At 42.6% G+C, this 27,437-nt stretch overlaps 1 protein-coding gene across 1 annotated transcript in view; it reads right to left on the reverse strand.

The window, feature by feature from the left end:
• STPG2 (sperm tail PG-rich repeat containing 2) overlaps positions 1-27,437 on the reverse strand; it is a 2,754,965-nt gene that overhangs the window by 1,927,023 nt on the left and 800,505 nt on the right. Inside the window, exons 7-8 of the mRNA XM_086961953.1 lie at positions 24,180-24,281; positions 5,309-5,462 (exon numbers count right to left, since the gene is read on the reverse strand). Coding sequence (XP_086818079.1) covers positions 5,309-5,462; positions 24,180-24,281 — 256 coding nt within the window. The remainder of the gene's footprint in view (positions 1-5,308; positions 5,463-24,179; positions 24,282-27,437) is intronic.

The raw sequence follows: 27,437 nt of genomic DNA on the forward strand, positions 1-27,437 counted from the left end.
TCTGTGCTCCGCATTCTGATGAAATAGGTTGCAGGTATACATGGTGAAAGAACAGAGTTAACAGGAATGTCCTATGGTTGATTTAATCCATGCAGACTATAGCAACTGTTTACAGTAGAGAAGTGGTTCTTAACCTTTTGACTTCTATGGACTCCCACTTAATCATTATTGGAATCCAGGGACCCCCACTGAGTCTTTACTGGAAGCCGGGGATGCAAGCCTAAGCAATTTCTATGATTTGAACCCCAAAACAACACACACAATTTCCAGAAACAGGCATTCATTAAACAAATTCACAAATGATTAAATATTCTATTTAATTCAAAAACATATAAAAAAACTCAAATTTTTAATTTTCATTGAGGGGATGGAGCTTTTCTAAATTCCATTGAGGCCACTTATCACCCATGCTATATTCTGTTTGATGCACTTGCACGGCTCCAACGACTCAATCTGAGGATATTAATGTAATTTTTAACCTCCAATTCCAAACTCCTTTTCATTTAAAGAACATTGGAAAATTTCTATTTTACATTTTACTTCTTTATTCATAAGCACTTTAATAATCAGTGAATATTATTACATTTTCTTAGCCTATGCAGACCTCCTGAGTAGGAATTATGGACCCCCATGGGTCCCCGGACCACAGATTAATAACCACTGCATGAGAGGTTTTTTGGTGAGAATTTTGTCTAGAATGTGACCTCAGGAGTGTGTCAGCTCGTTCCCAATTTGCATTGGTGGCTTCTCTGCTACGGAGGAGGAGCGTCGACCCACTGCTCAGAAGCAGAAATACAAAGATAATAACGTACCGTTATTATCATTGTATTTATCCTATTGAATTCAGTGGCTCTCGGTGGGGCGGGCTGGGCAGAGCAGGGAAGGAGTGGTTTTCACTCCTTAAGTGGGCATGACTGCTTGACCGACCCTTTTGGGCAAACCAAACAGTCATGCGCACTCTGCATCTTCTTCACCAATCTGTATTACACAGCCTGGTGATGAACATGCAAATCCTCCCTGTCCCTGTCTGAGCGCCAATCCAAGGCGCTCAGACCAATCAAAATGCTACATTGCAGCGTTGTGATTGGCTGTGGGAAGGCTGGGTCCTGGGTGCTTCGGCTGCTGGCTGGTGAAAAGGTAAGTGTTTTTATTTTTTTATTCCCCCCCCCCCCTCGTAGCAGCTGCTACTGCCAATTTGGTAAAAGCATTGGTACTGCAGAGTACATTCATTTTCATAAATTATCTGGATCATATCAGAAATAAAAATCTTCTACTATGAGCATGTTAGTCAAGAGCTGAATAAGGGAATGTTCTCAAAAGTCCACACCAAAAGAATGTGGATTGTTAGGAGATCTATTCATTAACATGTGGATCTAGGACATGTACAACCGAGTCTTCTCTATGCTTATTGGCAGTAAGCATGAGCGAATTTTGCGAATCTGGCGTTCGCGAATTTTGCGAATTTGCGAACTCGCAATCCGCAAAATCTGCAAATTCTCGCGAATTTGCGGATTTTTTTTGTGTTCGCAAGGATTTCTGCCAGTTTGCAAGGATTTCTGACAGTTCGCGAGGGTTTTGTAACAGTTCGCAATTGCGAACTTACATGTCGGCTCGCAACGGTCACGATTATGTTGTTTCTACGTCTGGTTCATCATCACAGGTTCCCAGCACCCTCTGTTTCACCCCTGCCACCCTCTGTTTCACCCATGCCACCCTCTGGTACATCAATGCCTTATGCCACCCTCTGGTTCATCATCACTGTAGATTATGGGGGGGGGAAAGCAAGCACACCTGCCTGCTTCAACTGACATGAATTAATTTGGGGTTGATTTATTAATGTGTCAATGTTTTAAAATTCCAGTCTGGCACCTGCTTCCTTATCTGTAATTTGCTTTCTGTTGCAGTGCAATTTTTTTTTCCAGGACCTTTGTGGCCTACTTGTAGCTATTCTATGAGCCTGCTGTGAGGGTCAGAGCAGGGTCATACAATTGTTGCAACTAGCAACTGAACTCTGGAGGGGCCCTTGTCAGGAAGCACTACAGGGAACGGTTACTAATGATGAGTTTGAACTTTTGAACCTGCTTTCACTTTTGCAAAACTCGTTTTTCTGCAGAACAGCATTACAGCAACTGTAATGCCCCACCAAGCTTATATGATAAAGTTGATTTCTAATCCAAAAGTTATCCAAAGAAAATCAAAAGGCCTCAAATCCAAAAAAGTGCAGGCAAATGTCAACCTGAGGAGTTATTCTGATAAAAATCATCATTTTCAGAAGGTCTATGCTGCTTGCTATTAGATTTCTTGTGCAGAATTGCAATTTTTGTAATTTCGCGAGTGCGAGATTGTTGCTGCCCGCCGCACCTACATGTTCGCAATTGCGAACTTACACCGCAAAGAAAAAAAATCCGCTGCGTGCGAATTTGCGGATTTTGCGGGAAATTCGCGAATCTCGCGGATTGCGAATTTACCGAAAATCCGCAAAATCCGCGAGCGTAACGGATTTTCCGCCCATGCTTAATTGGCAGCTCTGAGTTTCAAGTAAATCTGTATATTATTGCAAACCCTCTTCTTTTCCCTTTAGGCCTATCTGCCCTCAAGATGTCATTGCTAGCTGGCAAGGAATACATTAGGCTAGGCCCAGAGGCCTCGTCTAGCCAAGTATCTATAATAAACGTGATCTACAATTCTCTACCCTTAATAAGAGACTTTGCTTACCACACACATGCTCTCAAGGAGCGTGTGTTTAACTCCATGCAGTTAGGGTTCCTTCGATGCCTTGGGAATAGGCTTAATTTACCATGGTTAAAAGTAGTGGTATATAATTTTGCTTCAGGGTCGGAACTAAATGTTCATCAGTGAAGGAGACTTAAATAAATTAAATTAGCCTAATGGCTCGGGTAGACAAGAGGTAGTAAATCACCACTCCTGGGCCAGTCACTTGAGTGCTTTGTTATTGTAAGTTAGGATTGGGGTTTATATTATTCGTTTTTTTGGGCCTGCCCAACTGAATGTGTGGGGAGGTATGTCCATGTTCAGTAATGGGCAGGTGAGGGGTTGACTTGAGAGTTGCTACTTATCATGTGTCTATCTTTACTCTCTGAACTGGATATGGTAGGTGTTTCTGTTCCCACCTTGGTCAAACAGACCTACTCTGTTTCCACAAATCTACCTCTATTGCTACTCCCTTTATCCATACATGCTGCAGAGTTCCACCTTGAAAAAAGGGCTGCACAAAGTCAATACGCTTACTCTGTGGTGGATATTTAACACATGTGATACATACCTAACCATTTTTTCACTTAGAAATAAGGCATAATATTTAAAATCAGTATTTAACACACCTGATTCTGCATGTTTTCGGGGTCTTGTATCCCTGTACATTTGGAAATGGGTTACTACTGCCTCCTTCGAGGTGTCAATGAAATATTAATGTTTTGTGACAGGGCTTCGGTTGGCAAACATTAATGCATCCCATTCAGATGTGGTATTTTGGAGGGACGCTATAAACATGCCCTTTCTAGAATCAGTGTGTATTCGCATTTCCAAATTGCAATTCAGAAGCGTGTTACTGAATTGCAATTTGGGATTGATACATACCAAATTCAAATTCAAATTCAAAACAGACTTTATTCGGTGATATTTCAACCATAAAAGTACAATAAAACATACAGTACATACATCAAATTACATTGTTAATTCAGAGGATATAAAAAAGCTGTGTTCATTACATACAGTGATTCAGTCATTGATCCAGGCCTAGTCGTAGTTTAAGAGTCAATTTTAAAAATTCAAGAACTTGAAGGACACTGTTACTGTGTAGCAATTGTAGATATAAAAAGGCTGGTCGTATCTGATTAAAATTCATTTCTTTTAAAAGGGCAATTAAAAAGCGTTTACGGGGGAATTCATAATATTTACATAGGAACATAAAATGCATCATGTCCTGTGGAGACTTACCGTCGCAGCCACAGGACAGAGGATGTTTACAGAAACTCTCCTTTTTAGGTCTGATAAGCAGATGTTGAAATTGATTAAATCTAAATCTTGTGAGCAAAAATTTATCATGGGTGCTGAAAGTGCCGAGTAAATAAGGCTCTGTTGACAAACATGTTTTTACCATAATGAATTTCCTCACACTAACCTTTTGTAGCTCAACACCCTCCCTCTCAGCCTTTTTACGCTGGAAGAACAACCGCTTAACTAAATCAACATCCGCCTTCACAATTCCTTCTGGGTGATCAAATAATTCCGGGCGACCCATCTCGGTAAAACATGATTTTAGGTACTTCAACCAGGGAGTGCGTGTAGCATGCTCAAGAGCCAGGAAATCCTTAACAATTAAGTGTGTTAGGGGGATTTCCTCACATAGCCACATTTTCAGCCAACATAGCAGAGGTCGTAGGGTCAGGATATCACTCAGGTACCCTACTCCCAGTTCCTCATGTACTATGTAGTTTGAGGTAGAGGCCGAAACACACAAAGCCGTTTAAAAAACAGATTTTCTGTGGTCTGAAGTTGTTCCCCCACCATGTGGCCCCAAAGCTCACTCCCATATGCTGCGGTAGCTACAGATTTTGCTTCATACAGTTTTAACATAGCAGCCGTTGGTTTTTTGCCAAGCTTTGACGCAAAGTTAAAAATGGAGGCATTAACCTTTGAAACATCACATTTTTTCTTTGCGAGTTGGGGGGCCCAGGATAGTTTAGAGTCAAAAAGTACTCCCAAATAGGAGAATGTGCTTGAGAGTGGTATAACTGTCTCATCTAATTTAAAAGTATATTGTTTCTTTGGCTGTTTCCCTACCTGCATGATGAACGATTTGGAGTTGTTCACTAGCAAATCCCTATCTTCCATGAATTTTTTAAATGCATTCAGTAACAATTGAAGGCCATTTTCAGTTCTTGCTAGCAGAACCGCATCGTCTGCGTATAACAAGACTGGAATACTTCTAGTCCCCACCCTTGGGCTGTCTGAATTTACCTCCCGTAGAACACCGTCCAGTTCATTTATATAAAAATTAAAAAGGAAAGGGGCCAGTATGCATCCTTGCCTAACCCCCTTCCCGGTTCTACCAAAATGCTTTCTTGCGTTTGCTAACGGGCTGATTCTGTGAATCGGGCTGGTTGAAATTGAAAAATTGTTTTGTACATCTTGCCCTTAATGCCCTACTCTCAATCCATGTGATTTTGTTTTTTGTTCTACTGTGTTTGAGCAGCAAATATTGTCTTTTTTTATATTTCTGGATAATGTTTCATAGAAAGATATGAAATAAAAGTGGCGGTGTTACTAGAATAAAATATCTGCAAACCTGGCGTCTTTGGCACCCTGGATTCTTGAGTGAACCGTGCTGCCGTTTTACCGAATGGTACCACCGCCGATGTTTTCTTCAAAGTCTCAAAGGCTGTGCGCACTTCATTGTATGTGCCGGGAGCAGGGGTGGCAGATGCTGTTGGTACAAACCTCTAGAGAAGCAAAGAACAAGAGATGGTTTACTTCTATATTTCAATAGCTTTTCTCACGTTTCCTCAGCAGATCATACATTTAACTTAAAGTTATTCCAGGTAAAGGACCATACCACAAAGGGCAATGCCCCACATCACAGTGCAACTAAATTTAGCATGCGTATGAATAAATATGAGAGACCCAAGACAGTTACAGGCAATAAGTAAAGTTAGTATTATAATCTAATAAGAACATTTCACACATGAGAGTAAACCCACTGTCAAACAAATATTGACCCCTCTTATAGATATCCCTCCACTCAAATACAGTGACCAGATATGAGAACGGATATATGTCGTTACCACGCGCGCGTTACAACGACCTACCATTACAACGCGGTTGTAACAACGCAAGTCGTTACAACGACTTGCGTTGGGGGGGGGCGCAAATTTAAAACATATAATTTACTATTCCAACACAAGTCCCCGTGGATAGTAGGGAAGGTGTTGGGATAGTAAATTAAATGATTTACTATTCTCGAGCACCCCCAGCGCAATGCGTTGTAACAACTTTCGTTGTTACAACCGCGTGGTAATGGTAGGTCGTGGTAACGCGCGCGTTGTAAACGTTGCGCACCTATGAGAACTGAATAACAAACAACATAATGTGTTTAGAGAGCAGAGGCCACCCATTTTTCTGATGCCGACTGTGTCAGAACAGGCACCATACACAACATCTGTTGCAGTGAACGGATGACTGCAAGCTGTGGAGTGAAAAATAAAGAATTTGAAGCATACAAAAGATAGCACTTTCCTATACTTGGCCAGAGCCAGTGGTTCCCGGTGTTCGCCACCGACACTTGATTGGCAACATCAGCACTTTTGGCAGTCTGCCATACGGTGGGCTGTTTCTCTGATTTAGAGTGAGTACAACAGTTGTTTACTAATTCAATATACGTTAAAATTGGCTTTTACCTGCCAGTCGTGCTAATCTTATAGATTTGGGGGTCTGGAATAGTTTGAACTGTCACACTTGTAGGAGTGTGATGGTTAGTAGCGGGTTGGTACTGTCATTGACAAATGCAAAAACAACAGTTGATGGACAGAATGCAGAACAATGTCATACATTCACCCCAGTACAGAGATCTGGGCCTAAATCCATCGTTTTTGACAGCACAGGGAGGGGAAATGGGTGGTCTAGGCTGAAGTGGACTCCTGGTGGAGGCCCTGGCACGTCATGTTTACAAATTAAGCAGTGTACTTGGCCTAATCCCAGGAGGCACTACACCACCAGGAAAAAAAAGGAAACTGCAATACATACCAGACGTTTACATCTCCCAGTCGTGTGCTGTATACAGTTTACTACTGCTTGTAATAGTGTGGTCTGAAGGTAGGGGCCAATTGATAGATTAGAATGTGCTCCACCACTGTGAAACTAATTATTCTTTATTTTCCCATTACTGCATCCCACCCTTCTGCACTCCCTCTTGTCCACTTCAGTTATCCTAAAAGAAAATTGCTACATATATCAATAGTTACCATGACCTACCCTGCCCCTTTCTCCATGCAACAAAGAGCTTTTCCTTCTCTTTAACGAATCCTGACAGCAACGCATGGGAGCAAAGGGCTAATATAGTCTCAGTTTTAGAAAACAAACTCAGTTGGGTGACGTAAATTTAGTCAATGAAGAAGAAAAGTAGACATAAGCAGAGGACACTTTTGTGTAAAATGTCACTGGTGCCAGTAGAGACAGTCCAGTTGACCAAGATTAGAAAGGAGGATGCAACAAAAAAGGAGGACAACTTTTCCAAAGACATTCAAGGCAAGAGGGCAGAAGAAATAGTAAGCAACCTCAAAGTTTAAATTGTAAATGAGAACATGCACAAAGCCCTCTCACCTCAACCTCTATTGTGAAATGGACATATTGAGTACGCCTGCAAAAGTATGCCCATAAAGCTAAATATGTGCACAGGAGGCCCAAAGCCCTATCTTCCAGGAAGGTCTCAGTTTCTTTACCAGATCCCTAAACCCTCTCACCCCTTCTCAAGGCTAATGGGAAATCATGGTGCCTGCTACTGTAATGTATCCTACTAAAGATGTATATGGTTATCTGAAGAAAAGCTGGTGCATTTATGTTATTTTCTGCATTTTTGCTGCAGCAGCGCATTTAAGCCACTATTTTGCACATGAAAGCTTTGTCGGATTCATCTCTGCATTCAATGAGAAAGTGTGCAAATTTAAACATGTCTCATCATGCGTGCTCCCTCAAACCAACAATCACCTGAGTAATGGCCACATTTATTAAATGGTTTACCTGGACTGTTGACAGCCTAGGTATGCCTACCGACAGCTTTGCTTGGTTATTTCTGTGACTGCATTTATTCTTTGTGCAGGCTGAGCTTTTGAATTACAAATCAGTCTGCTCAGTGATAATTAACGCTCTTGGTACACTCATAATTAGTGGGTGTATTCAGTTTTACTGTTAACTGCCTTGTGCGTGGGCCACTATTCCACACCCTCATGCAATGTTAGACTTCTCATCCTTAGGGTGGTTATTCCCCCAACTTTTGCCTTTTACCTCCCTTTTTTGTTGATTCATTTTGTTGGTCTTAAGACTCTTATCACTTTACCACTGCTAACCAGTGCTTAAGTTCATGTGCTTCTTCCCTAAGTATTGTGACATTAGTGTATACCTGATTGGCATTGTTGTTGTACTGGTAAGTCCTTTGTAAAGTGGTATACCATATACTCAGGACATGTACTTCAAATGGCACAAGTGGGCTTCAGCACTGATTGTGCCACCCACGGAACCTGTCTCAGGCCTGCTCCTGCACTGCCTGTGTGTGCAGTTAACTGCCATTTCAACTAGGCATTTAAAACTACTTGCCAAGCCTTAAAATCCTCTTTTATTGCATATCAGTCACCCCTAAGGAAGGCCCTTAGTAACCCTATGGGCAGGGTGCTATGTAAATAAAAGGTAGGACATGTACCTTTATGTTTTGCATGTCCTGATAGTGACAAACAGCCTATTTTATTTTTCACTACTGTGAGGCCTATCCCTCTCAAAGGCCAGCATTGGGAATTCCTTAATATACAATTATTCTGAAATTCCAGATCAGAGAAAAGTAGCTTTTTCATATTTATATGGTTGGAATAGTAATGATACATCCTCCTTACTGGTGAATTTCGATTTAAACTTACTGTTTTAGAAATGCCTATTTTGGAAAGTGCTAGGCAAACAAATGATAGCCCGAATGCTGAATGAATCATACATCCACCCCCAGTCAAGAGAGCTGGGTTAAATCCATTGATCTATTGCTCACCTTGCCACCCCAGTTTAGACCTAGCCATATGCAAATCAGTCTTGACCCTGTGCCTCATGTGAACAATCCAGATCGAACTGCCAAGCCAGGTCCTCCCTGGACCGGAACCAAGCATCCTGGGACCAGTTTCAGGGTATGTCACCCTTCATCAGCTAGGCTAGCTTGAATCCAGTTTCACAGTGAGCGAGGGACCCACGTCTGGGCGTACCCATCCTACTTAGGGCAAAAAGTGCTACGCAAACAAATGATGGACGGAATGCTGAATGAATCATACATCCACCCCCAGTCAACAGAACTGGGTTAAATCCATCTTTTTTTGCTCATCATGCCACCCCAGTTTAGACCCAGCCATATGCAAATCAGGCTTAACCCTTTGCCTCATGGGAACAGTCTAGACCGAACTGCCAAGCTAGGTCCTCCCTGGACCGGAAATAAGCATCCTGGGACTGGTTTAAGGGTATGTCACCCTTCATCAGCCAGGCTAGCTTGAATCCAGTGGCACAGTGAGCAAGGGACCCACGTCTGAGCATATTACTCCCAAATAGGGCGAAAAGTGCTACGAAAAGAAATGAAGGACGGAATTCTGAATGAATCATACATCCACCCCGTCAAGAGATCTGGGCTAAATCCATCGTTCTTTTGCTCACCATGCTACCCCAGTTTAGACCCAGCCATATGAAAAACAGTCTTGACCCTGTGCCTCATGGGAACAGTCCAGACTGAACTGCCAATCCAGGTCCTCCCTGGACCGGAAACAAGCATCCTAGGATCGGTTTCAGGGTATGCCACCCTTCATCAGCCAGGCTAGCTTGAATCCAGTGGCACAGTGAGCAAGGGACCCACGTCTGGGCATACCCATCCCACATAGGGCGAAAAGTGCTACGCAAACAAATGAAGGATGCAATGCAGAATGAATCATACATCCACCCTCAGTCAAGAGATCTGGGTTAAATCCATTGTTCTTTTGCTCACCATGCCACCCCAGTTTAGAACCAACCATATGCAAATTAGTCTTGACCCTGTGCCTCATGGGAACAGTTCAGACCGAACAGCCAAGCCAGGTTCTCCCTGGGATCAGAAACAAACATCATGGGACCGGTTTCAGGGTATGTCACCCTTCATCAGCCAGGCTAGTTTGAATCCAGTGGCACAGTGAGCAAGGAACTTTTGTAACATGGACATTTCTCTTTACTTACTGCTCCTTCATGCCTGACAGCTTGTCTCCAATACACATCTGGAATGGGTAACAGCTACACTTTGTGCATTCCCTCTTGACAGGAACAAAAACAGGAAGGAAAGACTCGTCTGCATTTTGAGCACTCATCTGCATTCATCTGCATTCTGATGGGTCTTCCAGGGCATTGTGAAATGGGAGGGACTGAAAGTTACACTTCAATAGGTAGTTTCCTGTCCACACACAAAGCATTGATTTACACCCCAGGGTTAGCATGGCAGACAGGACTGGGATGAAAGGGATTCTAATGCAATTCAGAGAGTTCCTTTGAAGTCACCCCCTACATCAAAGGTACTTTTGGGTATAAGTGCTTGGTCGTTGACCCCTCCTAATCAGACCCTTCTGGATCTTGACCTGAGCTCTGTCGGAAGGACTGCTGTGCTGCTTAAAAGACACAACTGAACTTCTTTTCTGGAAGGACTGCTTCTCAGGTTGTTACCCTGCTCCCTGATCCTCCCTGGCTCTACTGGAAGGACTCTGCTTTCCCTCCAAGTGAACTCCAAGGGCTTGCTGGCTTGCCTCCTGTTTTCTGAAGTCTCAGGGACATAAAGAACTTCCTACAATTCTGCTGGTACTGCTGGATTCTGCCTTCTGTGATTCCTACCCTTGCCTGAAGAGCCCCCCTCCGAGCTCTGGTCATCAGAAGTGGGTTCTGCAGCTGTTTTCATCAAAAATCGATGCGTAGCATCAACTACATGAGACATTCTGCTGCACCGCTCTTCGACGCAGATGCAGCGGCTACCCGATGACTGCGGTTTCACTGCCTGCACGGCTCAATGACAATGCTCTGTGCAGCTAGATTACGACGCATTGACTTCACTACAGCGAAGCTCTATGACGATGCTGCAACCTGACTGTGTGGAAAAGATCGATGCATCGAGCCCTCAGCTTCAATGCATTTTGCTATCCAAGGTACTTTCTCAGTGGGCCCTGCGTGGGTCGGCCTGAACTTTGGATTTGCACTGGTCACTCGCAACCTCAAGTGACCTTTTGAGCACCTGTTACTTCTAAGAACTATTTTTGCATTTAATCTTTAAAAATTTATATTTTGACTTGTACTGATTAGAGTTTTGTTGCTTTGGTCTCATATTGCTCAGATAAATATCCTCTATTTTTCTAAATCTGTGTGGAGTATTTTTGTGTTGTTTTCATTGTGTTACTGTGTGTGTTTGTGCGTATGCCTGTGTGTGTGTTGCAGAAATACTTTGAACATTGCCTTGTAGGTAAGCCTGACTGCTTTTTGCCAAGCTACCAGAGGGTGAGCACAGGTATCTTATTGCGTATCTGGCTTATCCTGAATAGAGTGGTGGTTCCTGCCTGGTCTCAGCAACCAAAGAACCCCATTTCTAACATGCAATATTAACCAGTTGCTCTTTTTCTTAAACATTTGTGCCATATCTGAAGAAGTCTCTTTTTGAAATGACCAGTGCATGTTTAGGTTAAATGATATTGATCTGTTTTGCTGCGCACATTATTAACAAGTGCCTATAATAGAAATATTCTTGATCTACATGCATTTTGTACATAATACCTTGTGAAATCTCTGAATCTCAGTATTCAGTTCTCCTTTTTTTCCACATGTTATATCATTCACAATCGTTTATCAAGATCTGATAAGCGGCTGGGCAATGTGTCAGATAGTATGAAGTATCTTGTCTTCAGGTTTTGGTCAGGTGCAGTCCTTAATATCCCTGAAATGTTGTTGATGTTACAGTAATATATTTCAGTTTAATTAAATATATTTATAGTCATTCTTCAATGTTACTGTAAGATGTGAATATGATTTAAGACATTCTAGGATTGTTGATTATTGTTTTTAAAGTCTAGTACTGACAGTACACTCCTTTACATTTAAGCAGCACTTTTTTATTAGTGTACATTATTTACTACCAAGCCACGTGTGGTGTCAGGTACTGAGGGCTTAATTGTTGCGTACTTCTGGTTACCAACTCACTACTATGAGCCACTATTTTATTGGTTAGCCTCATGGAATCAACTTCTAACCTGGTATTGGACTAAATACTAAATGAAGTTATGGGTCTTCAACCATTTATAGATGAAATAATAAAAAGCTACAGCAAACAGATGATAGATGGGTGGCCATGTAAATGAGCATTGTGGATGGTGAGCAGAGATTTAGTTATGCTCTAATGCATCTGGCAGAATCATTGATTTGAAGCCGGAGACAGCATTAGTAAAAAACATGCAGAGAGGATAGAAAATTGAAATAGGCATAACAATGTGGGACTTTACAGCATACCTGAAGGTGATTAATTTTGAACTTCTGAAAATACCTTATACCATTAATAGTTGGTCTTAGAATTGGTACATCTAAAAGGTTATAGAAAGCACATAATGGCACATGCATCAAAGGATTTTGCGATTGCAAACGGTGGGAATCGCAAAAATCGGCCGTTTGCGATCGCAAAATCTGCTTTTGGAATGCATGAAGGGTGAAGGCCCTCGCAATTTGAGAATTCGCAAATATTTGCGAATTCTCAAATTGCGATTGCATTTAAGGAATCGCATTTTGCGATTCCTTAAATGCAATGCATGAAACTTTATTGCGATTTCGCAATTAGAGGGAGCAAATTACCATGAGGTTGAACCTCATGGTAATTTGCGAAAACCTTGAAAAATGCACTTTTGTGCATTTTTCAAAGTTTCATGTTGTGCACACACATGCCCTAAGGACATGTGTGTGCACAACATATGTGCACAGATTGATTTCAGGGGTGCAACAGGGTGTCCTTTGGACACCCCTGCACCCTTGAAATCGCATTCTCAATTTGCGATTCGCTAATTGCTAATTGCAAATTGAGAATGTCTTCCCATTCATTCCTATGGGCCTTTAGGCCCATAGGAATGAATGGGAGGTATTCCTTAATTGCGACTCGCAATTTGCAAGTCCCAATTAAGGAATATTAAGAAATCGCAATTTATTTCGCGATTTCTTGATGCATTGCATTTTGTAATTCCTTAATTGCGATTCCTTATTTTTCGCAATTAAGGAATCGCAACAAGCAATATTGATGCATGTACCTGTCTTGGAAAGAAACTCACGTCTATCAGCAAATCAGCGAGTCCTAGAGTTATTGTTATTATTCTCTCCCTGAAACATGCTGATCTTATGCAAGTCCCTTTACCACCAAATGCAAAAAATAACCATTTTCAGGATCTAGTCTAACCTTGATCTGTTCGCAAAAAAGATTTTCTGGCAATGAAGTCTACTGTAAAGCAAATGAACATAATATCTAGTATTAAACACCCAAGCATTTTCAAGATCACTCATAATAAAAGATCCACTACATATGGTAATCATATGAAGCTCGAGCAGGATAAGAAACAACATAGTTGGAAGATACTGACAACTTTCAAGCTGGTTCTACTTGATACTAGTTTCTTTCAACTCAATACCTTGTTATTAACAATAAATCTGTTGATTATAAGTTAGCTGCCTTTATGTCTATTGACCTTGTGTGTACTTTTCATCAATTCTTGGTTCTTTTCTTTCAATTTCTTTTTTTTACTAATTATCTTTGTCATATTTGATATTGTTTTTCTTATCTTTTATATTATCTTCCATAATACTATCATTGGATCTACAAGACTGTTGCCATTACTATTCTTCATCATTTAAAAGTGCTTTTTTTATCTACGCTACCTCCTTTACTTGAAGTGTACTATCCGACTTATTTAAATCAGTGCTTCTTATTTGTAGTATCTTGTTAGTTACAATTTTACAAAGGTTTTCTCTTTTATAGAGCGTCATTGAATGCAGACTGTTTAGGAATCCTTTTAAGAGGCAGAATGTTTTGTACCACCATCTAAACCTAATGCTTGTAATTGAATGCTATAAACTTTAGAGCACTTTCTGGCAGATGCATCAAACAAAATAGCTCCCGGTAAAATAGCGATTCGGTAAAACAGGCCGTTACCGAACGCAAAACCTGAAAATCCAATGCATCAACCCCAATTCCTAAAAAAATAAAGAATCACAAAATAAGCCCCGCAGTAAATTACCGAATCGCAAATTAGCCAATCGGTAATACACAGAAAGAAATCAGCCCCCGGAAATACCTATTCGCTATTAAAAAATTGCAACGAAATGCATCAAAAGTCGCAAATACCGAAAATGCCCAAAATCGCTACTTTGCATGAGCAAAATAAGGGGAATCTCAAACTGGAGGTAAAGTTGTTGGAAGGAAGAAAAAAAATGAAAAATACAGGTGCAGACAATCAGAAACCCTTCAAATATGCCTCTGGAGACCCTGTATGTGTACCAAAATGGCTGCCCCCTACGTACTTGCTAGGAGGAGGAGAATCAACGCTTTTGCACAGCGCAGGAGGATGATCCAGGACAGGGTATTCAGGGTGCGCATCACATTGCTCGGCCAGACAGAGGAACTGATCTACGACAAGTACAGACTGAACCGGGCTATGATCATGCGCCTCATTGCTGACCTGGAACCACTACTGCAGCACCAGACCCGTAGGACCAACGCCATCCCAGCCCATGTCCAGGTCCTATGCAGCCTGCACCTGCTGGCGTCTGGAAGCTTCAAGGGGGTCATAGCAGAAGCCGGAGACTTGTCCCAAAGCGCACTCTCAAGCTTCTTCCACGAATTCCTAGATGCCATGCTGACATTGGTACATCACCACATCACCTTCCCCACAACCCCACAGCAGTTGAACCGCACAAAACAGGAGTTCTACCAGGTGGCACAATTTCCCCATGTGATAGGATATGTTGACTGTACGCATGTCCCCATTTGTCGCCCCTCAGCCAACAAATACATCTTCCGCAGCCGGAAGTCATATCATTCCATCAAAGTGCAGGTCGTGTGCAATGCCAAGCACATCATATCGGACATTGTAGCCCAATTTCCAGGAAGCACACACGACGCATACATATTCAGACACAGTGGCATCCACAGGTGTCTGATCAACGGTGAATTTGGAGAGGGACACTTACTAAGTACATACTAATGCCTCATCATTAACTCCATCCTCACATATGTGATTGTATTCATGCTGATAACCCTCTGCCCCCCACCCTGCAGGTGACAGCGCCTATGCCTTGCCGGAATATCTCCTCACTCCCTACCTCAACCCAGCAGCACCTCAGGAGCAGCGCTACAACACAGCACACATCAGCACCAGGAATGTGGTAGAGCAAACCTTTGGCATCCTCAAGAGTTGCTTCAGGATACTACACAAGACAGGAGGTGCCTTGCAGTATGACCCAGTGACCTGCTGCCGGATAATAGCGGTCTGTGCCATGCTGCACAACATTGCCACAAGAAAGGGGATACCAATAGAGGTGGACAGAGAGGACGACTTACGTGCACAGCAACCCCCCCCCCACAACACCAACAGGCACACGTGCCTAACACAGCTGAAGGCCAAAGGAGGCGGACATACATCACACAACATCACTTCTGAGACAGGTATGAATGAGCCATCACAACATGATCTTGTTTTCAAATGTTTAATATACATGAGCACTTGTCAGGTGCATATGAGACGCCAACATGACGCAGATTCAAAATATTAGGATGGGATACATGTCCGTTGTCATCACCGGAGTATCTTGTGGTAGTATAGGTGGCCCATGGTTACGTCACCATGGCCAGGGAGCCAATGGAACATGGCTATTTGCGCTTCCCACGTGCCCCCAGCCTCCTGTTGCATGACTCCTCCACATCACCACGATGTGTGACAGTGGCTGTGGAGCTGCGCACACTGCGCCTCCTCTCGCTGGCCTCCGGCACAGAGATGCTGCTGACGCTTGGATCAGCCTCACTTCTCTCCTCCACTCCCAAACTGCTGGCACTAAAAGTCCCAGACTGCAGTTGCTCCACTGCAGTGGTCACTCTTTCTAGGGACTTTGCCACATCTCCACAGTAATGGCCCAAGACGACCTGCAGGGACACAGGTCGTGCTGTACAGCTGTGCTGTTGCACAGCTGTAGTACAGCTGTGCTGTTGCACAGCTTAGTGATGGCCCTAATGGAGGCATTGGAATGGAGCATGTTCTGCCGATGCCTCCTGCGTTCACTCTGTTGCCCTGCTATGACAGCATGTGTGAGATCCTGCAGGCACAGTTTCATGTCTCTGTTACCCTCAGCAACGGCTGTGGTCATGTCACGCACTGCCCCCGTCATGGTGCCAATTTTGTTTGCCAATTTTGATATATTAATGTTTATGGTACCCATGTGTCTCCCCTGCAGGCGCTGGACCAGCAGCATCAACCACACTGTAGCCATGTGTCGGATCCTCAGATCTCTCTGCAGCTCTACCCAGGGGCCTGCCCCGCTGTCGGACTCGGACATGTGCTGGTGTTGGAGCTGGCAGAGTGATGACTGACTGCCGTGGAACATTTGTGACTGCTGGCCTCTGCTCCGTCTCCATTACCTGCAGGGAGGGGACATTTGCCCTGCGGATTGGTGTTGTTGTTCGCAGTGGTGGTGGTGTTGGTGTTGTTGTCCGCGGTGGTGGTGGTGGGGTTGTCTGCAGTGTTGATGGTGTTGGTGGTGTCATGGGTTGAGGTCCCTGCGGAGTCTCAGCATCGGTCACTACTGGGGTTTCAGAGATGATGAGGCGTCCGCTGTCATCTGAATCCAGGGGTGATGCATCTGTGTGTGAAACAGTGCATTGTTATTATTTTGTCAGGATGTATGTGTGTTGCATACTTTCATCTACATAAAGGACATATTTGGACTGACAATTGGCCCTGTGCTGCTTGTTTCATTTCAATAACATCAGGGATCAGACATGTACACTTTCATGATATGACTACAACTACCATGATGCAACACTCTGGTGAGGGTATATGCTTTAGGCACAGCTACATGTGCACTGTGTTTGGCCTGGGGGAATGGACAGGGGTAATCAACACGCTGCGTATCTGCACTGGCATGCATCTTACCTTGTCCTCCTGCTGCAGCGCCGGAAGTGTCCAATTGGGTGACCCCCACAACAGCTTCAGGCTTAATGGAAGCCTCAACGAGGTCCTCGAGGGCTGTGTTTGGTGTGACGTTGGATATGCCCCCGCCTGTTCCAGATGCATCCTTCACCCTTTCTGAAATCCTTTCCTATGCCCTTTTCCTGAGGCCATACCACCCCTTCTTCAGATCGTCTATGCTGCGGTGGGTGACTCCTAAAGCATTTACCCTCTCCTTGACGCACAGCCAGATTTTGCGCTTCTCTGCCTCAGGCACCTTTAGGGCCAGCTTGCCAAACAGACTGTCATGTTTGCTGCTAACCCCCTCGATGAGTATTTCAAGTTCTTTATCAGAAAACTTTTGCTTCCTCTTCCTGGGCGTGTCCTTGTCCTCGGGTGCATCCTTCTCCATCCTGGATGGCTGTGCAATAGCTGTTTTGTGCTGGTTTGTGCTGTCACCCTCTCACTCCTCAGCTCCTGTGCTCTGCCTCCTCCTCCGAGCTCCCCAGGGCACTGAATGAAGCATGGGCTGTGTTACTTCCTGCTTGTGATGTCATCAACCTGCTTCCGAAGCGACTTTTTTTTCTGCGAATTTGCTAATACCGAAATCGCAAATACCGATTTGGTATTTGCTAATTAGGTATTTGCTATTCTTTCATTTGGAGTCTCGTAATCGTGGTTTCCAATTTATTTAGTGATTTTTTGGGATTCGGTATTTAATACCGAATCTGTTGATGCATCGCAGTATGCGAGTCCTTATTAGCGATTCCTTATTTTTCGCTAATAAGGACTCGTTTTACCGATTTTTGATGCATATGCCCATTTATGATTTTGGAGAACTTGTAATCATGATTCTAAAGAATACAAATTTTTCTCTTCCTCTCAAGGTTCATTATCTGGAACTGATTACATTTCTACCAGTAAATTCACATCTGCTAAACTAATTATTTCAAAAATTGGTTTCATATGTATATCTGATACTGAGATATGTATTATTGCTCATAACGTAAACAGTAGATATGGTAGCAAATGGAGATTTACCTACAATTTACTGTCTGTTGCCATAACTAGTATAGACTGACTGCCTTTTCAAAAGAACCCTTTGCATGATCAAACCTGAACATAATTCGGTATTCAACAATTGGGACTGTTAAAGTGGCATTGGTAGCTTTTCTAATTTAATATGTTGCTAAAAGAACACTACATGTAACGCCTCTCATACATTCTGTATTTCAGCATATTAAATTCTTAGAAAACATATATTATATTTCTAAATACTAAGACACGTAGGCAGACCGCATCAGTGAAAACAGTGTTAAATGAAATTGCTACATCAAAGCTATCACCATGGTAAAAATAAAGTGGGCAAAATAATGGCTAATCATTTCAAAATCAGAAATAAGCGTAAACTAATTAAAACATACTTGAGTTATATAGAATGTTTCTGTTTTGGAAAACATATATCTAAAACATTTGAATAATACAATGAATCATTACATGTGGATACACTATCCATGTCGAGGGGACAAATAAAAAATATTTTTAACGATGGCCAAACAGCAAAATATTAAATTACATTTTCTTATTCTAGAAAATGACCATCATTTGCAAAACATAAAGAGTGTTGTCTCTTTGCTTAAATCTCCTAGGACAGAGGGTCTATCCTTTCAAATCACATATTTTGTATTTAATTCAGTATAAATTGTTGGAACTTTTTAAGTCTTTCTTATCGGACAGTTCCTTTTTACATTCTCCTACCCTAAAATTAAATAAAGATTCTCACTTTTAAAATCACTTCAGACATATCTCTTTAATAAATGTTTACTGTGAGATTTGCTCTCAAATATCATACACTAGACATGGAAATTCGGCCCAGTCTGAATTTTTTAAAGAATGTTCATTTTCTAATAAATTCCGATAAAGGCTGTCTTACTACTGGTCTTAGATAAGCTAAGGTGAGAGGCAAAGATTACAGACCTTGTGGCAGTCGGCGCAGGAGAATTTTGCATGACAGAGGGCAGTATCGAGATGGTGTCCATTCCATCACAAGAGAGGCATTGCGGGTACGGACCGAATGGAAAAGAAAAAAGGCCCAGAGGGCAAGGCCCCACCGGGACCAGAGTCGACTTGAGAACCCCGGATGACAGTGCAGGCATCGACCCGATACGAAGAATGGGGAGCATGATCTAATATTAATAGTAACGGAGAGCGTGAGATCCGAAAACAACACAGCAAAGGCACCATTCCGCAGCATGGGAGCACATGTCCAAAGCCAAGGGTAGAAATAAAACAATCTAACAATGGAGCCAATGATCATGTACATTACAAGCAACAGGTTGCGTCACAGTACCTTGTGACTCCAGACACATTCTTCAAACAAAAACAACTTGTCCACATCTGGGCCTAACACTAGATGGCAGGAGTATGCACAGCATGAGTATCTACAGCCACACAAGCCACGACCATATTGTTACATTACCTTTTTAGTTCGCAATAGGGTATTAAAATATTTTATAGTTAAATAATATATATATATATATCATGTGACCAAGAGCCCGTGAGCTCGAAACGCGTCGTTTGTTTATGCCCAAATAAACAACTTTCTAAAGTACCTGATGGTGTGGCTTGTCATCCTTGTTTGGAACGTGAGGATTCTGTGAATATATATCCATCATCAACTTGACCAACACTACTTTCTCTGACGTTGAAATCAGCATCCTGTCCAAGGGATTATCATATTGCCCTCCAAGTAGTCTCAACTATGCAGATACTAGAATAGATCTTTTTAAATTCACGCGCAAGTTGAGACTTAAGAAACATTTTGCCAACAGTAAGTCACGGGGGACGGCTAAAAGGCCAGGTTTGGAATCTACCACTCGAGGCCTGGCAGTTCATGATATCCCGTTGATGCAGGACTTGGCGGGCTTGCGTGCAGAGGCTCCAAATTCACAAAGCACGCAGAATGAGGGGAACTTTCATACTGGTGGCCTTAGTGATCTGAAGCCACGGTCCACGTTCACTCCCATAACCCCCTATGATAACATCGACATATTCCAGGATGCTGCCGTCAAACAGATCAAGGCATTGTATGTGAAAACGTTGAAAGCCAATTATCGTAAACATCATGATAATAATGAGTATCGAAAATTGATCACCAAAATGAATGCAGATGGAAATATAATTGTCAGACAATCTGACAAAGGTGGCAATATTGTGCTTTGGCCCAGAACTCAATATATGGAGGAAGCTTACCTGCAGCTCAATGATCCGAGCTGCTACAGACATTGTGATTTAACTGCACTAAAGAAGGCACAATCAGACTTTCACTCTCTGTTAATGGGATGGCGTTCCAGCGGACTGCTCAGTATGGATGAGCTGAAGTGCCTAAAAAATGACCACCCTGTAACCCCAGTATTGTACCTAATTCCGAAGGTGCACAAGGACGCAACAAAGCCGCCAGGTAGACCCATCATATCGGCGTGCGGGGGGTTGCTGGAAAAAGCCACCATTTACATTGATTTGTTCCTCCAAGAGCATGTTCTATCACTTGAATCATACATCCAGGATTCGAGTGATTTGTTGAGGAAACTGGAGGGGTTTGAGTGGAACAATGATTATTGGTTGATTACACTAGATGTGTCATCGCTATACACGAGCATAGTGCACGCAGATGGGCTCAGAGCTGTGGAGCTCTTTTTGGGCAGACGACCCATAGAGTTGGTTGAGCATAATAGAATGTTGCTAACTATGATCAGTTTCTGTCTGCACCACAATTACTTTATGTTCCTTCATCGATATTACCAACAAGTCAGGGGTGTTGCCATGGGGGCCTGTTTCTCTCCCAGTTACGCCTGTCTCCACATGGGGTACTGGGAGAGACAGGTCCTCAGAGGCATCCACCATGACACCTGTACCCATCATATCATCAGATGGTACAGGTATATCGATGATATACTCATGGTTTGGCGAGGAACACGTGAAGAGGCAGTCAATTTCATTGAAACCTTAAATTCCAACTCATTTAATTTGTCTTTCACGTCTCACATCAGCCAACAGGTGGCACACTTTCTTGATGTTACATTAGAGATCAGTGACGGCAGACTTGAAACTAAGCTGTACAGGAAGCCCACATCGGGCAATACCATCTTGCATGCGGGAAGTCATCACCCCCCACACCTGATTAGAAGCATCCCCTACGGGGAGATGCTTAGAATCCGTAGGGTGTGTAGCACGGACTCCCACTGCAAAAGCGCACAGGCTGCTAGCAAAGAAAGATTTCTTGCACGCGGGTACAGCGAGCAGCTTATCGATACAGCTATCAGAAAAGCTAATGCTTTGTCGCGCACTCAAGCACTGACCCACAGGAAAGAGCAGAAAAACATGGTAGCCAACACAGAGCCCCCTATTAGGCTTATCTGGACCTACAACAGTCAGCACGGGGCGCTTAGAAAGATTATCAACCAATACTGGAATCTTATCAAACTAGATCCAGTTATTGGCGAGCACATGCCTAATAAACCAGCTATTGCTTACAGGAAGGCATTCTCCTTGCAGGATGCGCTAGTTAAGTCTAGCCCTGAGGTAATACCACCCAAAAACTGGCTAGCTGCCAGTCGAGGGTTTAGGAAGTGCTCTAGTTGTAAAGCTTGCTCTCAGGGGCTCAATAAAACTGAGTTCCTCACAGCATTTTCATTAGTACCCCGTAAGATCAACAAGCAACTAACGTGCAAATCGGAGTACGTGGTGTATGTGCTGGAGTGCCCATGTGGCCTGCAATATATTGGCAGCACCAAATTGCAGGTCCACAAAAGGGTTCTCCAGCATATTAGAGCCATCAATACCAATGACACCACCTACCCGGTTGCACGGCATTTTAAGGAGTTCCATGGAAACAACAGTAGTCTCCTTAAGTATTATGCTATTGACTCGGTAGGCCCACTAAGGAGAGGAGGTAACCGGGATGGGATCTTGAGGGCACTCGAGACCAGATACATCCTGGAGATGGACAGCAAGAGCCCAAATGGCCTCAACTCCACAGAGGACTTTTACACCTGTTTGTAAATCTTACAAATCTGAACAACTCTCTTGCAGCAATCTTGCCCCGTCTCCGTTCAGATATCGAATGGGCATTTCTAATTTCTGTTCGTGTTGTCACCTGTAATATCGTAAAGTAGTGTTGGCCCAAGTTTGAAACTTGCAAGATGACTATATATGAATTAACACACTAGGTCATCTTAAGTAGTTTTATGGTTGCTACATTTCTCAGAAAACAAATGTCACTGAAATTTTTAACGCAATTTGGAAAAAATATGTATTCACTTATCTTATCTTGCACTTTTTCCGTAGCATGCACATTAGTGATGGGTGATTGGTGTTGTAGATTGATATTCCTTGGAAGAGTAGGGGGAGATGTCAGAAGGTATATAAAATAGTGCCCTGCACAGCCGGCCGTGATGTCTATTATTATATGGCATCTTAGTAGCATGTTGGGGTAGGGGTATATAATCTATGGTGTATATAGATGTATATATATTAAATATGTTGTATATATTTTAAATATGAGGTACAACTGTTATACTGTGCATTGAATAGGTGTATTTTTAGCATTTATGCTGACAGCCTTCTAATGACCCTACCATAATGACATCTGATAGACATTTGTCTTTTGCACTTTATGTAAATATATGTAATTATGTATTACTTGTTGTACATACCTCGGTTGCCCACTAATTACCCCAAATAACAATAACTTTTCTGAATTTTCACAATGGTCGGAATTCACAAATGTATTCATACAGTGATCAAGTTTCTAGGGCTCACCTGTTTTTGACAAAAGTTTCCCCGCCCTAAAAAGTGCAATTGCAAATACTTTTTCCGTCGCAGTTTGTAACACTCCCACTGCATACAAAATAACCAATCAAATGCTCCCATCATTGGTGAATGTGCCCTTTAAATTTCTTGCACCTCTTTCAGTGCGCCATGTGACCAAGGCCTCTGTGCAGGCCGAAACGTTATGCTGCCGTGGAGTGCTGTTGAAAAAAAGAAACTCACCTGCATTCTGGGTCTTCCTGTTCTTTCCTGTGTGGAGTCGGTAATTGGAGACAGTCGCAGTGAAAAGTGCAGTGCGGATATATATATATATATATATATATATATATATATATATATATATATATATATATATATATATATATATATATATATATATATATATATATATATATATTAGAATTAAAGTATGAGCATTTATTATTAAATATTTTAAATAATTTATTTTGTGTGTAAAGCCCAAAGTAGTATTTACTCAAAGTGTAAATTGCTCAAAAGTGCAACTTACCTTTGGGAATCGGCCCCAAAGTGTCATTGGTTTTGAGGTAACTACATTTGTTTTCAAGAGGAAGGGAACTACACTGGGGTAAAATTAAAGAAAAGCCTGACACTGATCTTTCTTTACTCTCCAGATAGCCTATCTGTAACGATCTATTAAGCTGCTTGTTTTTTTTGCCATGACTTTCTTGAAATGTCAGTAAAACAGTCAAAAAAATCATTACTGTCTGTTGTCTGGGTCAAAGGTGCAGGGACATGGTGTAGCTAGACCTATAGTCACCCAAGGTGCCCGCTACCTTTGCCTCCGAGTGCAGGTAAGGAGAGGGGGTGGCGTGTGCTAACGGCTTGTTCTGGGGGCGTGGCGGCCGACAAATGACTTGTTCTCGGGGGCGGAAGGATGGTGGTAGTCAACAGACACGGCTTGCTCAACTCCGCAGTCCCCCAAAACAGCCCCCGCCATCCCCCTCACCTGCGCCACAGGACCGGGAAGCCAACATCTGGGCCAACATATGCTAAAATTTGCGTGGACATTCAAGCTACACAACATAATGCAATTTAGTGTTGTACACGCAGAACTTTAAATTGGCAATAGTAAGTAAATTAACACTGTCTTTTGCGTTGTTATGTCGCACAACTGCCTGTGCAAAACTTTAATAAACGAGGACCTGGTGTCACTGTGAAGTAAGACCATGTGATGTGATTTTAGTGAAATGGCACTACATGTCTAGACATCTATCATAACACTGATGAAGGGCTTAACAAAAATTATCTTCATGGAAACTGTCAAAGGTGGCTTTTAAACTCTGCAAGAGGTAATGGAAAAGCTGGTCCAATTCCTAGTTTGATTAAAAGCAATAGCTGTCAATCATTTTCACCCACACACCTATTCGTAAACATGCTGCTACTTACTTTACTCAGAGACAGAAATGGAGCCCTTGGAACATCCGAAGGAACACATTTTGTATTCTCAAACTTGCCTACTACATCATACGTTCCAGGCCCAGGGACACCCTGAAAGCAGAAAACAGAAAAAAATGCTTAACAAGTATAACAGACTGGCAATTTTTGGAACTACACTTTACTTTTGGAACTCATACATGAAAACAAATACATGCTTATAGTTTTCATACTATTTCAAAATCCCTCGTATTGAGTAATATATGGCACGAAGTACATTTAAGTATACATAATTAGGTCACTGCAAGTCTCCTATGGTTTCCAAGATAATATAAAGGCACGAGGTAGGAAACTGTGAGTTAACTTGTGGTATTCTCCTTCCATACATTTGAGGGTACTTTAATTCTTATAATATCTGACTCTGTTTAAATAATGTTCACCAAGATGGAGAAAAAGAGGAGAAATTAAACATTCTATCCCTCCAAGCAAAATCACTTAAATATTTGTTTCATTAGTGGGCAGCATTACAAACAGCAATTGAATGAAAGTTATATGAGAATCTGATGCATAGATAACTTTTCAACATATTGACTCAATGTGCTTAGAACACCAACTAATTTCAATTCAAGAACTAAGAACCTGATTTAGAGACCACATATGGTACAACCATGATAAATATTTAGTCTGTCTTAATACAAGTGTGTTATATCCTAATACATGTGCAATAAGGCAAACAGGCTAATCTTATATGTCTCAATATACTTGTAGTAAGGCAGACAGGATAACCGTCACGTTTGTTGTGGAGTATCCATCCGAGAAACTCTAAATCAGGCCCTAAACGCCAGGTGTATTGGAAAAAGTTTCCAGGTGCAAACCGTGTCACAGGATTTACAAATACAAAAGTGTTTTGTGCACTGCACTGTACTGACATTCTTTTGAGAGTCTAAAAAGCATTTTCTGACTTGCAAAATTAATTTGGGATCCCTCTGAATCACAATTATGAGGGGTGGAGGTGAAAGGGGCATTCCCTTCTAACAAGGGGGAGCAAACCCTTGATAAGTTGCTAACACCTCAAATGAGGTAATATTTTTGGGAAGGGGTTCTCTTGGGACATCTTCCCCCGTGTAAATCGTGTTGGGCAACCACCACTGATGTTGTCCGACAAGCGTTTTCTTTAAAAGCCGCACTGGTTTCTGTAAGGAACACAACTGCTTTAACCCCTTCGCCGCGGGGCTAATTCCCCCGCGACGTGGGGTGAGGGGGGCCGCGCGAGGCGCCCCGCTGTGCTCGTGACGAGCTCAGCTCGTCGCGCAGCACGGTGGCGTTGTGCTGATGACGAGCTCAGCTCATCATGACCACGCCCGTTTGAATGGAACACCCAGCACAGCAGGGGAATTATCCCCGCGTTCCGCGGAGGTCATGAAGAGCTCAGCTCGTCATCAGCACAGTGCAACCGTGCCTAATGACGAGCTCAGCTCGTCATGAGCACGCAAGAGGTTAAAAAGAAGTTTCCTGTGTGGAAATCCAAGCATAGGGATGGTGAACTGATGTTCCTAGAAAACCACTATCCCTGTGTTTGCATCAAATCACAGGGGGTCACAAATATCAACCAATCACAGGTGTTCACAAATACTAATCTACCTACATAATATGCATTAGCCTGAGCATTCTGCAACCCAGAGATGGTTCCTCCGTTAAAGCGGAGGTTAAAGCGGAGGAACGTCACCCTACTGAAATACCCCCAGAGATGATAAATAAAATGCTAATGAAGCTAATTCATCACCATTTTGTCTTTTGTCATCCCATTACTGAACGGAGTGTCAGGACGGGGCAGGCCTGCTAAATCACTGCAGGGAGGAGAGTGGGCTACTTTTAGCACTTGTTTAAATTGTGCATGTTTTTTGGCTGGCCTTCTTGCGAAGGACAGCCAGACATGCACACTTTAAACTTCTCAACCAAGCTGTCTTACGACAGCTGGTTTGAGAGTAAATGCAGGCATCCAGTGCCCTCGAGAATGCCCACAGAGGCCGCCCCCTCCGATGGAGGCGCTGCTCTCATGAGAGCAGCTCCAGGATTGGCTTGGGACCCTTCCTCTAGGAGAGAAGATGACAGAGAACTTCACCTTCTTGCAAGAAGGTACGTTTATTTAATGTATTATTATTATTTTTTTTTTTGCCACTTGCACCCCCTTACCCTCGGGACATGCCAGCCGCCACTGCTGCAGCCCACTGTGGCTGGAGATTTTGCAACGTTACCCTAATAATTCATACATCACATTGCAAAATCAGAGACAGGTGCCACTCCCTGGAGGATGAACTTTGGTCTTATGAAGGCCGGGGCTGATCCTGGGCAGGAGGGACAGGGTAGCAAACAATGGGGTTACGGGGACAACCCATGGCTGTATTTTAGGAGGAGTGCACCCCAAACACGCTAAACCAACTGCTGTGGCACGAAATCCAGAATAGGGATACTTGCCAAGCGAGGAGCTACCTCATGACATCTTTGGAAATTACCAAGCTTACGGATCTTTGGAATACTCAACTGGGACGTTCAACTTTAAAAAACTTGACCTTGAAATGTATAAAACAAATTTCCTTGGTGGAGGACAAGGCATCCTTTTCAGATAGATCTCATGCCTGGATCAAATCAAATCCACTTTATTCAATTATTTTAAATTCATAAAAGTATGCTATTCAATTACAGGATAAAATCAGAAATACAAATATATAAAAATTAATTCACAAAAATGTACATATATACAAGACACACGGTGGTGTCGAATTGCCTGGATGACCTTAAATTCTTACAAAACACTTGCATCACAAAAGTTCTTTAATCAGGGCTATTCCATAGTGATGAAAATAAACTTTTTAAGGCATAGACTGGGCATCCTACCGTGCATTCAGCATCTTCCACCATGGCTGAGTGCTACAACTCAAAGCACGTGAAGGCTGTGCAACACCAATCAAGGAGAAACTTACACCTAATCTACACTTGCAAGGTGCTACATCAAGAACGGTTACAACTACTGAAAGCACCCTTCTAGCTGAAAGGCATCTGCACCAGGAGACAAACGGTGTTGGCCTGCTTCCACCCGGGAAACACGCAACTGAACTGCAGATTGGTAAAATATCTTATGTTGGCCGAACCAAAAATATCTATAATTTGAATAGCCCAATCACGGTTACACAAGTAAGAAGCTCCTATGGTGCAACTAACTCACAATCCGGTAGTGGCTTTCTTCAAAGGACAAAGCACAAACAAACAAAC

This window comes from Lissotriton vulgaris, chromosome 3_1 (genome assembly GCF_964263255.1).
Source record: "Lissotriton vulgaris chromosome 3_1, aLisVul1.2, whole genome shotgun sequence".
Classification (NCBI taxonomy): Eukaryota; Metazoa; Chordata; class Amphibia; order Caudata; family Salamandridae; genus Lissotriton; species Lissotriton vulgaris.